This window comes from Bacillus rossius (assembly GCF_032445375.1).
Source record: "Bacillus rossius redtenbacheri isolate Brsri chromosome 9 unlocalized genomic scaffold, Brsri_v3 Brsri_v3_scf9_2, whole genome shotgun sequence".
Taxonomy (NCBI): domain Eukaryota; kingdom Metazoa; phylum Arthropoda; class Insecta; order Phasmatodea; family Bacillidae; genus Bacillus; species Bacillus rossius.
Window position 1 is genome coordinate 19,542,647 of NW_026962013.1, and position 12,750 is coordinate 19,555,396.

The window sequence follows — 12,750 nt, forward strand, 5'->3', positions numbered from 1 at the left end:
CGAACAGGGAAACCCACTGTTAAAAGGAGCAATTTATGTACTTAAGTCCAGTCAGCAAACTGCTTCATTACCAATTTACAATGTAACCAGCTCTGAAAACGGCTGTATGCAACACATCTGTTCAACTTATACACTGCAAAATTGCTCTTTTTAAGTGTGGTAAAAATCATAATTTAATGTAATGAAAATAATGGCAAACCAGCAAAACAGATGTACCGCAGGAAATAAAATAACAGAAAAAAATAGTTATATAAAATTAAGAGGACAGGAATGACATCATGCAAATAATTTACACAACTCATTTATTTTACAATAAATATTTATTAACTGAAGTGTACAAGCAACAAGCCCAAGTCTTTTTTCCCCCTCTTTTCAATGATATACCAGTGCAAAGTACAATAACTGCAATCAATAGAACGTCACAAAATAGTATTATTTTGAGCCCAGCATTGGAAGTAGCAATAGTGTGTAAACATGACGTCTGTGTGAAGGTTTGCCACTATCTCCATCCATTTTCTCTGCCAAGGTCAAGCTTATGGTAGTTACTTATCCAATAGACAAAGTCACAATTTGCTACAGGAACATTCAATAAATTGGCTGCATCACAGCGGAAATAAAGCAACTGTGTTAACACAAAAAAATATTTCACACTGAATACTACAATTGTTTGCATGACTGCAGTACTATGGATCAAAACCTAAAGCTAGAAGCAATTATAGGAAACATCATTAGTGCATAGTTTAAAATCAACTTCAATTCCTTTGCCTGAATTAAGTATTGAAATAGAAATCAACATACATCAATCTATCTCCAGTTTACTAGTTGTGTCACAACTAAGAAAAATAAAATCAAGACCTGAATATTCATCAAAAATGTTACTTTGTTTCAACACGTTTCCATCAGTACGGTGAGAATTTCCTTCCACGGCAACAACCGAAATGAGCATATAGTACAGCATTAACAGTGCTGCAGACATGAAAAAAATGCAGTTATTTTAAAATGCCTTGCTGACAGATATTTATAAAAACTTCATACATTTTTACATTATTTTGGAGTCAGAGATAAAAAAAAAAAAAAAAACCTATTTTCACAGCAACATTATTTTGTGAACACATTCAGAAAGGAAAAAATCATAAAAATTTACTAGTGGTACAAAAGTTCAAATTTAATTGTTTGTAACTGCGTTATCATGCCCCTTTAGTGATATTTTAGTGGTAGATTAACTTGATAATTTAAATCAATGAATTCACAATGGTTCACCATTTTCATGAATACCAACTTTTTTTCTTTAATTTCACCTAAACAATGTGGTGTTACCATCACCTAAACAATGTGGTGTTACCAGCAATTGGAGTACCTATTGTTTTAAGCTTCACTATGTACAGAGATGCAACAAAAGGTTAGCCACTCAATACCCAAAAACTCTGTGCGGCAAAAATATTAAACATTTATTTTTAATGCATGAATGTTACAATTTGAAATCTTCACATATTCTGTCTGTATCCTAGTAAGTCCATAATATGACACATCATTCAGGATATTTAAAGGACATGAGCAAAATAAATAAAAAATCTTCAAGCCCAAATTAAAGAAATATTGTTAGTAGTTTCTTTTAAATATTTAATTTACTACCAATACTAGAACTTTTTTTTTTTTTTTAACTACAAAAACCAACTATGATATTTCCAATGCCTTATAAATTAACCATTAAGTACAGATTTGAAATATTTAAGTTTTAACATCAATACTTTGGTTTCCTGTTTTAAATATTAGAAAGGGAGTTTACACTCTTAATAAAAAATAGTTATTTGCAGCAAAATCTGCAGCAAGGCATTTCACACTAATAATTTCTTTTTTTACAGACAAAGTAACACAAAAAAAATTGATGAATAACCCTTAAACTGACTGATAAAAGCTATCATGGAAAATAAACTGTAGAAAAAGACAGAACATTACTTTATGTTCACTACTATCAAGTAATGCATCACTATGTTAACACCAAGTCATTTATATCATTTGTATTAAGACATTACAAATGGGCCACTAACATTATGATCCAAAAATAATTTGACATCATAAATAATTGGTCTAATGACTACATTAGGTAGGTTGGAGACTGCATTGATTATATTACATAGCTGAGCATCACAACTGTATTATACAACTGACTTGTCACTTTTAGAGACTAGACCATTTTGGATGAAAATTACTTTCTGCCTGCCAGATAAACAATGGCCAAACGTGTGCTGTTCATTCTACGATACCGTAAGTCAATACACATTACTTACACTAATAAACCAACTAAGCCAACAGTTTGTGAGCACAAAAATATTTTGAAAAGTTGAGAATGGATATAAATCAGAAATGCTACAGGCACTGTCACAGCTACTAGTTATTTATCGCAATATTTTTTATTTTACCTTGGTAGCCAGTTTAGAATTGTATTAATATGTACATATTCATTTTACATGCCAAATATTTTGGCTACATGTCACAACTCATAAAAAAAATTAAGTTTTTTAATTCTGTATATATGCTACTTAGATCCATAATCAACATGGAAAAAATTTAATGCATTATAATGATTTTCCTGTAATCTATTTACAATATTAAACTTTACAATTACGTAACAATTACTTTCAACTAAATATAAGTCAATCTTTATTTTAAATCTTCAGAAATTGATAAAGTCACAACATGATGTTGACACCAATTTAAAAAAGGGGGGGGAACCAAAATTTTTAAATGCCACCGAGTTGATTACATCTTACCGAAAAAATGAGTACCAAAATCATTGATTATTATGTAAGCCCTAGGCACTATCTCAAATAAGTATGTTGCACAAATACATATTACGACACGCAATAACATACACCAATGTTTACAGCCAACAAACTGATAACTGTTTTAACTTATACATAACCTGAGTGTTTGCACCTCGTTTGTCACTCTGACAGTGAACAATAGCTGTGAACTTATTCCCTAGCAACAAACGGTGCTAGATTTCAACAAGTTGTAAGAAAGCACTGCATTTAATGTAGTAAAGAGATTGTTTTGTTAATTATTCATTGTAAAGAATGAATTGCAATTAGAACAGAATGCACGAAGGAGCAATAACTAACTTTGTATTAAAATCTAATCTAGCTGCTATGACAATTGTACCCTGTTCTTTTTCTGAACCATATCCACACAAAACCTTTCACAATACAGTCACATTCTTGAAATCAATTTGTCACTCACACAACAAAATTTTATCAATTTAAAGTTACAACTATGAGATGTAAAAAAAACCTACTTTCTGGTACCTACTTTTCATCCATTTTCTGAATTGTGTCTGTCATTGCAACTGTTTTAGCTTCCAGCTTGGTGATCAGCTCTGTTTTGTGTTTCAGAGAGCTCTCACACTCCTGCAACGTTCGCCACTCATGAGTACAACGCCAACCCGCCAGACACAAATACACCTTTGTTCACTAGTGTTACTCGTGGGTTTCCACAGTAAATTGTTCACCATCAATAAAATATGTATTTCAAAACATAATCTGAAAACATTTCAGTAATTTTACTGCATAATAAACTTTTTTTGACAAACTGGTTGTCCAAATTATAACAATAAATCTTTGAAATTATATTTATGCAAAAAATTAAAAAAAAAATACAATATAATTAATGGACAAGATTGTTTGGTTACTGAATTTAAAAATAAAATAAAAATGCAATAAATATTTAGACAAGAAAACATCTACTAGTTTATTAATGTTACAGAAGACCCAATCTGAAATTTTAAAACAGTACAAGATAAAAGAAAAATGCAATAAATATTTTGCACATCATATGGTTACAAAAATAAAAACCTGGGCTTTAAGGATTAAATAATGATAAAACCTGAACAACTGAATCTGTGTCAAGGACTTTTACAAATTTGACACAAAAACTAACTTAATATAAACAAGTTAACTTTTACAATTTACAGGAGACACCCAGAAGTAAAAACACAAGATCGAAAGTATTTTATTTTAACACGTGCACACGTTTCTTACAACATTGAAGCCGACAAATCCTCTTGAATAATTCCTACCAATCACTCAAAAAACAAAACAAAATAATTTTTATAAATGCAATCACAAAACTTTACAACTTATTTCATTATTTCAGGATGTTTAAGCTAACAGCAACTGTGTTCATATGAAGATTCATGTTAAAAAAAAAGTAAACAAAATTGTTAATAGGTATATCTAGGAACAACTACTACCATCACATGCCATTAGAAATTTTGTTATCAATTACATACCATTTCACATTTCAAAGCAGCCTTTGGATATTTTTTTTTCCCTTTGGAAAAAAATTATAAACTAAAAAACTAAACATACAAAACTTTAATTATTACATTAAAAGTGAAAACCCTTCTTCACACTAATTATTTTAAGGTGAAATATATGTTCTGATATGCTGGAAAGTGAAGAAAAAAAAAGATTTTTTTTTTTACTGTAATGAGAATTACATAGGAACATATAATTTAAAGCAGGAGAATGTAAAATTAAATAAACAGTTCATAACTACACAGGGATCTACCTTACAAGAGTATTAAGCAACACAGTCATAACACAAACAGTGTACACCATTAATGCTGCTCCTGTTGCTCAATAGCCGAAACATCAGAACTTTTCGGTTGATGCTCAGATATGCAATTATCACTGCATTCCTGTTGCTGTTGTTTAGGTAAAACAGCACACTCTGAATCATTTTGCTGCTGTTGACCTGTATCACAATTATCTTTTTCAAGCTCTTCAGATTTCTCGGATGTTTCAGAAACATATGGTTTCAACTGCTCATGTTCCTTGGCTGTTACTGTATCAATTTTTTGTAGCTGTCCAGGTTGGTTGGACAATCTCAGGCTGTTTGAGTGTAGCTGTTCATGTAGCTTTGACATTTCCTGACCATTTGACTGAAGCTGTTCAAGTAGCTTGGACATTTCCTGACCATTTGATTTTGGCTGATGCTTGGACATTTCCTGACTACTTGATTGTAGCTGTTCAAGTAGCTTGGACATTTCCTGACCACTTGATTTTGGCTGATGTTGCTTGGACATTTCCTGACTGCTTGATTGAAGCTGTCCATGTTGCTTGGACATTTCCTGACCACTTGATTGAAGCTGTCCATGCTGCTTGGACATTTCCTGACTACTTGAGTGTAGCTGTCCATGTTGCTTGGATATTTCCTGACCACTTGATTGAAGCTGTTCATGTTGCATGGATAGTTTTGGGCTATTTTGCTGCTCATTTTGCTTGGAACCATTTTGAGCCTTCTCAAACAGTTTAGAGGTGTTTTGCTGTAGGCCTCGTTTGGAAACCCCAGTCTCATTTTGATGCTGTTCTTTCAGAAAAGCATAATTCTTCTGTAGTTGGCTGGATTCAGCAGAACCACTATGTTGAAGTTTCTTACATGATGCAGACGTGTTCTGCTGTTTTAATGATGCAAGACCGTTCTGCGGTTGCTTAAATGAAGCAAGTCCTTTCTGCTGCTGTTGCTTCGGAATGACAACGCCGTTAGTTCCCTTATCTGCATCTTTCAGCAGGTGGTTGTATTTCTCCAGATTATTAAGGATCTGACCAATTTGGCTGGTTTTCGCTTGCAGCCGGCTCACCATCATACCCTTTTCTGTCAGTTCTTCTTCACATTCCTGTGCACAAATAACCTTGTTTGAATGATTTAGCAAAAAAAAAAAAAAAATTGTATAAATAAAAATAAACTTAAAATTTTTCTGCCAAGATAGTCATTTCTGGAGCACCAATACAGCCACATAAATCACTATTAAGCATCTACCAAGAAAGTAAATTCACACAAACAATTATATGCTATGAATGAATGAACAGAAAAACACAAAAAAAGATCATGCCTGAACATATAATGAAAACAGAACCTAAAATTAACATAAATTACAGTAACTAGCATACAATTCCCAGATGGAATGTTGAATGATGTAATAAAAAATGCAGCTCAGAGTCACTGTGAGTGTTAAACAAAGGACTCAGCTCAAAGTTTTATGCTTAGTTAAATGAACATCAGCAGCCAACTGATAATCATATACGTAAAAAAATTAGTTCATATGATGAAACATGTTCATTTTATTTGCATTTTTTTTCTTCTGATTTCAAGGGCTAACACTGTACTTGTCAAAGAACGAAATACAACTACACTTTGCTCAGGATAAGGCGGGACTTATGACAGATGCTTCAGGGAACATGCAGATTTAAAAAGCTGAATTTTGTGAAGTAATAAACAAAACAAGCACTGATTTGCAGCACCAGACTTGTAAATTATGTATCAAAAATTAGTTTGTTAATATTATACAAATATTCTGCTGTCAGTTATGAATGTTCACTGCTGCACCTGGAAAAAATTGTCTTCACCCTATCTTGGACAGTGTGTACTAACACAAATTAAAATGGAACACTTACTAAAAATCTTGATTGCAGGTAATCAAATTAGGTTTTACATTATATTAGAAATTTTCTGTGAACATTCTGCTTAACTTGAGGGGGAAAAAAAAGCATAAATTCAATAACTGCCTGAATATTAAACTGTACGATTTTCCTCTCACGCCAAAAATAAATTTTTTACACAAATATATATTTTTTCAGGTTTCTGGGTAAAAACATCATGAGGTAACATTAAGACTTACAAGTGAGCTAAAATTAAAAACATAAGTTTTCATCCACTAGCCTCAAATTATCAGAATCAAGGATGGCCTTGTGTTCTTTGTCAATCAAAAGACTTTTACCCTAGTTGGTCTTCCCATTCCTCCTCTTATTTTGGAGTTAACATGAGAGAAAAAATATCAATATCTACTGCTTTTATTCTTGCTCCTTTCAGTTCCAGTGAATCACCTTTTTCAGCAGAGTGCATTGATCATAAAGTGACTGGAATTCTTATTCACATACACAAAATCTTTTCAATGCCAGAGGTCTGAAAGGCAATAGTCATTGAGGGGTATTCCTAGCCAAGAAAGTATTTGTGTTAGTGAGGAGGAATGATAAGTGCGACGCTCGCTGGTGATTCTAGCGGGGTATTGTCTCGAAGCACAAGGCTCTGAACTGACGGGCAGTCTTTTTGTCCTCCTTAGGGAAACTATGAGATGTTAGTGGTGCCTTAACATTTTAATGTGTATATACATGAAGATAAGGGTCTAATGCAAATACCGATGGTACTTTAATAAGAATATGCACAGAGAATTTCATACCTAAAATTTATTCTGCGGAAAAAATCACTTTCATCCTGTAAAAAAAAATTATGTCCTACTTCTCGTGAATGAGGTTCTCCAGCAATTTCACGGCCACCTCCAATGATGCTTCCAACCTCAAAATATTCTTCAATGCTTTTTGAAAACAGACAGTACTGGGTCATCTTTAGCAGTTTTCAAATTGTACTGGTTCTTCGTAGCTCTACACACTGTATGTGTGCCCAGGTATGTGGGACCCCTCAAGTATCAACATACTTATTTTTACTTTAAATATGGCTGACCCAGTTTCAGATTTTTCTATCAATAATCCCAGTTCATCCTTTTAGAAAGATTCCCAGTAATTAGCTGAATTAATTTTTGGTTTTAGTGGTTTTAAAAAATTCTTGAATACGTTTTAACTGTATCATCAAAATTTCATGTACGTGGACTGAACAATGTGTTTAAGGCACGTACAATGCTTGTTTTGAGGCAACAAACTAACAAATATGCCATTTTTTTAATCAGTATGGCAAAGGTGCGCTCTACTTTGGCAGGAAAACGAACCAAAGCAAATTTATAGAAATAGACCTTAAATGAAAGTAATGACAAAAACTAAAAAAAATCAACATGAGTTGTGAGACCAAACTTGAAGTGTCATATCTGTTGAATAATACACTATCTTTGTGAGTTAATAGAATTTACAAAAATAAAAACAGTAACACCCAAAATCTCTTGTATTAAAAAACAAAATTGGCCTTAAAAAACCCTTAAAATCTTGTGTTTAACTTCAGGTTTTTAAAGAACACTCACCAGATGGAGGCCGCACACCACGACTGGAGGAAGCAGTTATAAACAGCACCGCACCAAAACTCACCTGCAGCTTCCTGTACATCTCGAGATTGATAAGCTTTATGTCGTCAAGCTGCCTGCGTAACGACACGATGGTGTCCTGCTTCTCGTGAATGTCTTTCTCCAGCAGTTTCATGGCCACCTCCATTTCCGCTTTCAGACTTATCTGTTGCATCAGGTCAGCCACACCGCAAAATTCATGTAACAAAACGAAATCATTTTTTTTTTAAATTTTACATTATGTCAGTAACTGTATATTAATATGTTATTTTAAAACTTAAATAAAGTGACCCAATAACAAAAAAAAATAAACTGACCCCCCCCCCCTAACCCAAAAACCCTAAAATCATTCCCACCAACAAAAGAAAGAATTTGAAAGCAATACGGGCAAAGAGCTTTTAACTAGGGATGGGCCAATCAAATTCTAAAATACTCGAATACCCCAAATCCTTAGCTTTCGAAGGATTCAATACTCGAGGAAAAATATAGAAGAAAAGTATTAAAGGAAATACGGTAAATAAAAAAAATAAACAATGATAACCTCTGAAGTTAACTAGGTAAATTTTCTTCTTATCTATCCTGTTACTATTCCCCAAGATATTGTACTTTTGACATGTGTGGGGGAACTTTTGAAGCTAAGTTTTGTAATACCGTATTGGTCCGAATATAAGGCGACCATTTTTACATAAACGAGAGATGCAAAAATTGGAAGTCGCCTTATTTTCGCACCCAAGACGTCAGAACCGCAAACATTAGTTCCAAGCTGAAAGCTACAGTAGAAACATTGTTTAACAAAACGTTCACGATTTTTTATATTAACTAAAACTTTGTTACCTCACACGGTAAAAACAATAAATCCACCTAATATTGCAGTAATTTACAATTGTTTGAAGTTGAAAATTAAAATATTTGTTCTTGAGTAAAAACGTGAATGTTGAAGCATCTCAAAATGGCAACCTTTTATTTCACAATTCATATTTGTACTTTGTGTACAATCGCGTGTTAACATTTACGGTAATTTATCTTCAGATTTTTAACTGAAATATTTGTACTAAAATATCACAGTTATTTTCAGAACGATTGTTTACGTTTACAAACATTTCGGATGTAATGTATGGAAATTCACGGCTGCCAACTGTCTTTCCACAATATTTCTTTGTTGTAAAACGAACATTGCCGAACACGCTCGAAGACGCCATATTAACAGGAATTTGGTACGTTGCTTCAAAAGCTATTTTAATAATCCACTCTTTATTTATGTAAAAACCTTTCATAATTATAATAGATTATTCTTTCAAATTCATAGAACAGACTCTCTCTGTCAGAGAGTAATATGGACAAATATACGCGGTCACGTAACCGAAGTTATTCATGGCCGTATGCTTCATCATGTCAGCTAGCCACTTGTTTTGTTCCGGCAAGATGCATTATTTGTTTGCTGTTTTTACGTTAAACACACTACTAAGGGCCGGTTTTATGACCTCCGGCTAAAGTTCCGGCTAAAATGTAACCGCAGGCTAGCTCTTATTTCGGTTTTATGACTTCCTGTTAACGTCTACCTTCCAGTTAAAGTTCCGGCTAACCTAGCGGGTGGATGAACCGGCCGCTAGCTGCCTAACCGGAGGCTAAGCAACAGAAAATAAAATGGCGTTGTATCAGGCGAGGTTAGTTGTTAGTGATGATGACTATTTGAGGAATTCTATTGAATATTTGCAGGATACGATGGAATAATTTATTACTAAATGTAAAATGCTTCGCATTCGTCAAAGTTTTATTAAAAATTACATGGCATGAAAGTGTAGTCACGCTTTTCTATTCTCGTCGAGTCGTGTATTATTATTTGACTTTAATTGATCACGAAGTACATAAACGTATGCTATGTATATAAACTTAAGAATATGTGTAAATAAGTGAATTTTAAAATTGCAAAACGAGGGTTATTATTACCGGTAGGTACCTATAAAATGCGTGTTTTCGTGGAAGTTGTATCTGTGAATTTTTATTCGTAATACAGTGGACATATGCCGGGAATGAAATGCACTTCATACGACTTCAGACGTGGTTATAATTCAATGAATACAATTGAATGTGAAAATAAATGTTACCCAATTATCCCTTCCCTATCTTACAAACCATTAGGTACTTATTATCTACCTGCCACGCAAGTGCAAAACGAAAACAGCACTGGAATTATTCTGTTTACCGTATCCAAGTTTATCCCTTGATCCTATCGGCATGACCCTTTATATGTTGGTCTTGTTTTACATTATACTTGCTGTTTTAATTTAGAATGTTGAAAAATTCTGTACACAACACAAAATACCTAACATATCACGATGCAAACAAATTATGTCGGGTCTTGTAAAAATATATTTCTTTCGTATACATTTTACAATCATAATTATTTCCCCAGTGAATATATCTAGGATCTCTCGACCTACTAAATTAAAACAGCAAGCATCCTATACCACAAACTAATTCCATCAGGATCGGATTAATTTGGATACGTGATACGAAACTATTAGTACAAAAATGAAACCTACACCAGTGAAATGAAAATCGACAAGTATTTTCCCGAAACGGGGTCTATATTATTTGATTATGAAATAAATTTATGAAAGAAATAAGTGTTCTGTAGCAAAAATGTCATCCCCTATTTATTTGTTGGTATAGAATTACTTCGTTAGTTTTGGCTTAATATATAACCTAACAAAATCATGAGTTTCAATACAAGAGTAAAGTTGAAAACACACGGTTTTGAATCGTAAATTGTAATTTTATGGTTTAATACAAAGCAGGTTTGACGTCAAAGTAGTTTTTGGTTAATTTAATTATATCTGTTGCCAGATAAAGTTCGCGGCATATTTCTTTACTGCAGCTGTAAACATTCCGAATCACAATACAAACAAACAGCTGACTAACATTCTACCAGAAAAAATAACTGTCTTGCAACAAAAGTTACCAAATTCTGTTTTATTTCATTACCAACACACCCATTATTACACCACACGCTTCGTCAGGTTCCGGTTAGCCAACCGCAGGCTAAGTTTGGGTCATAATACACCCCTCGTTCGTTAACCGGAGGCTAGCCTTACCTGGAGGCTAGCTAACCTGAGGATTTAGCCGGAGGTCATAATATCGGCCCTAAATAGTAATACACCTTGTTCTGTGGTAATACGTAGCTTAAGTCAAACGGAAAGTTAAATGCTGTATTTTAAGAGTGATTAATAGCCATTGTAAAAATTTTAAATTCGTAGATACAGTAAACTGTGAAAAATCAACAATCACACATCGGTGGAACGGCGGGGAACGAGCTCTAGACAAATAAACAGCTCTGAAGATGACAATTATGCAGCTTCATTAGAGTAAACACGAAAAAATTTCTAGTGTAATATTTAAAAGTGTAAATATTTTCTAATTGTTTTCTTTTGACTTTTAGGGTAGGCCATTCAAACTTATTTTAAATAAGTAAAGTGATAAATATAAATTAATTGTTATACATAAATGCAAAAACGATTTATCAACACAAAATGTATGTCTAATGAATTTTCACATTAATTTCTACCAAAAATTATTTTTACATTTGTTTGGCCTCCTGAAACTGCAGGTCGCCTTATATTCGGGGTCGCCTTATATTCGGGCCAATACGGTAAATAGGCCCCACTTGGAGTGCCAAATAAATATGTGCGGGAACCTTCTTAGTTGTTTAGGCCCCGCTAGGGTAGCCAATTAAATATGTAGAGCTACTTTCGTGCTGCTTAGTAGGCTCCACACACACACTTAAACGTTGGGCTGAATAAAACTGTGTAATAAATTAGATTTCTTAAATTGTGTGACTCTTCACTGGTAATGTTGACATAAGGTAAGTCACAGTTAGGTGTTATTTGATTGATATGGAACATACATAAATACACACTGGAGTAGGTGGAATTACAAATAACACAACACAACACTGTGAATATTAAATATAGAATTATTTTATTTCCAATGTAAAAACGATTTAAAAGATTTCAATCTTATTAATATATTTAATTATTATTCATATCCAAAACAACAACCTAACTTAACGGTGACATCATAGTAATTCAATAAAAGTTCAATTACCAGGAGTTATGTTGCGCACATTTAAATATTTTCAAAAGTCTTAATTCGGGTTCGTTGACACTACACAGTTTTTAATTAATGTTTTTTTTTTTTAGGGAACTTAAATCAATTTACCTCGGCTAGATAGGTTCAAAATCATCGGCAGAGCTCAGAGCCTCTCATCTATAGGACCACTGAGTCTGTTAATTAATGTGTAAATTCGTAAAATTTATGTCCAAGTATTATTTAAATCCTCTATAAAGTCAATTTAATTCATGAAATCAATGTTTATAATAAGTTTCGGCGACGATGTGACGTAAAAACGGGAGTTTCGTGATTCGTGCATAAGATTAGGGCACAAAAAATCTGGGCACTTTTATTACTCACGTTAATCACTCCTATGATATTTATCTTTTTAGATAAATCCTATTTAAATGTTCTGAACTCCCTAATGGTTCATAATTATCATCCACTATCCGGGATGCCTGATGCTAGATAGCTAATTTTCAGGATTTAAATTCGCCGACGTCACGAAGTTGCCGCTCATTCAGCTGGCCATTGTAGAACTCTCTTTCTTACTAGTTTCCTCAAAATAACCAGTA

The 12,750-nt window shown here is 33.2% G+C and overlaps 1 protein-coding gene across 4 annotated transcripts in view; it reads right to left on the reverse strand.

Annotated features, from left to right (window-relative positions):
- Positions 1 to 12,750, reverse strand: part of LOC134543157 (RUN and FYVE domain-containing protein 2) — a 56,932-nt gene that overhangs the window by 17,060 nt on the left and 27,122 nt on the right. For 3 of the 4 annotated variants that reach the window (XM_063388023.1, XM_063388022.1, XM_063388021.1), the window contains exons 7-8: positions 8,091 to 8,231; positions 3,310 to 3,407 (exon numbers count right to left, since the gene is read on the reverse strand). In XM_063388023.1, the coding sequence (XP_063244093.1) occupies positions 3,310 to 3,407; positions 8,091 to 8,231 (239 nt within the window). Of the gene's footprint in view, positions 1 to 301; positions 5,678 to 8,090; positions 8,232 to 12,750 lie in introns of those variants that run through there. The other variant, XM_063388020.1, reaches the window with a different exon arrangement.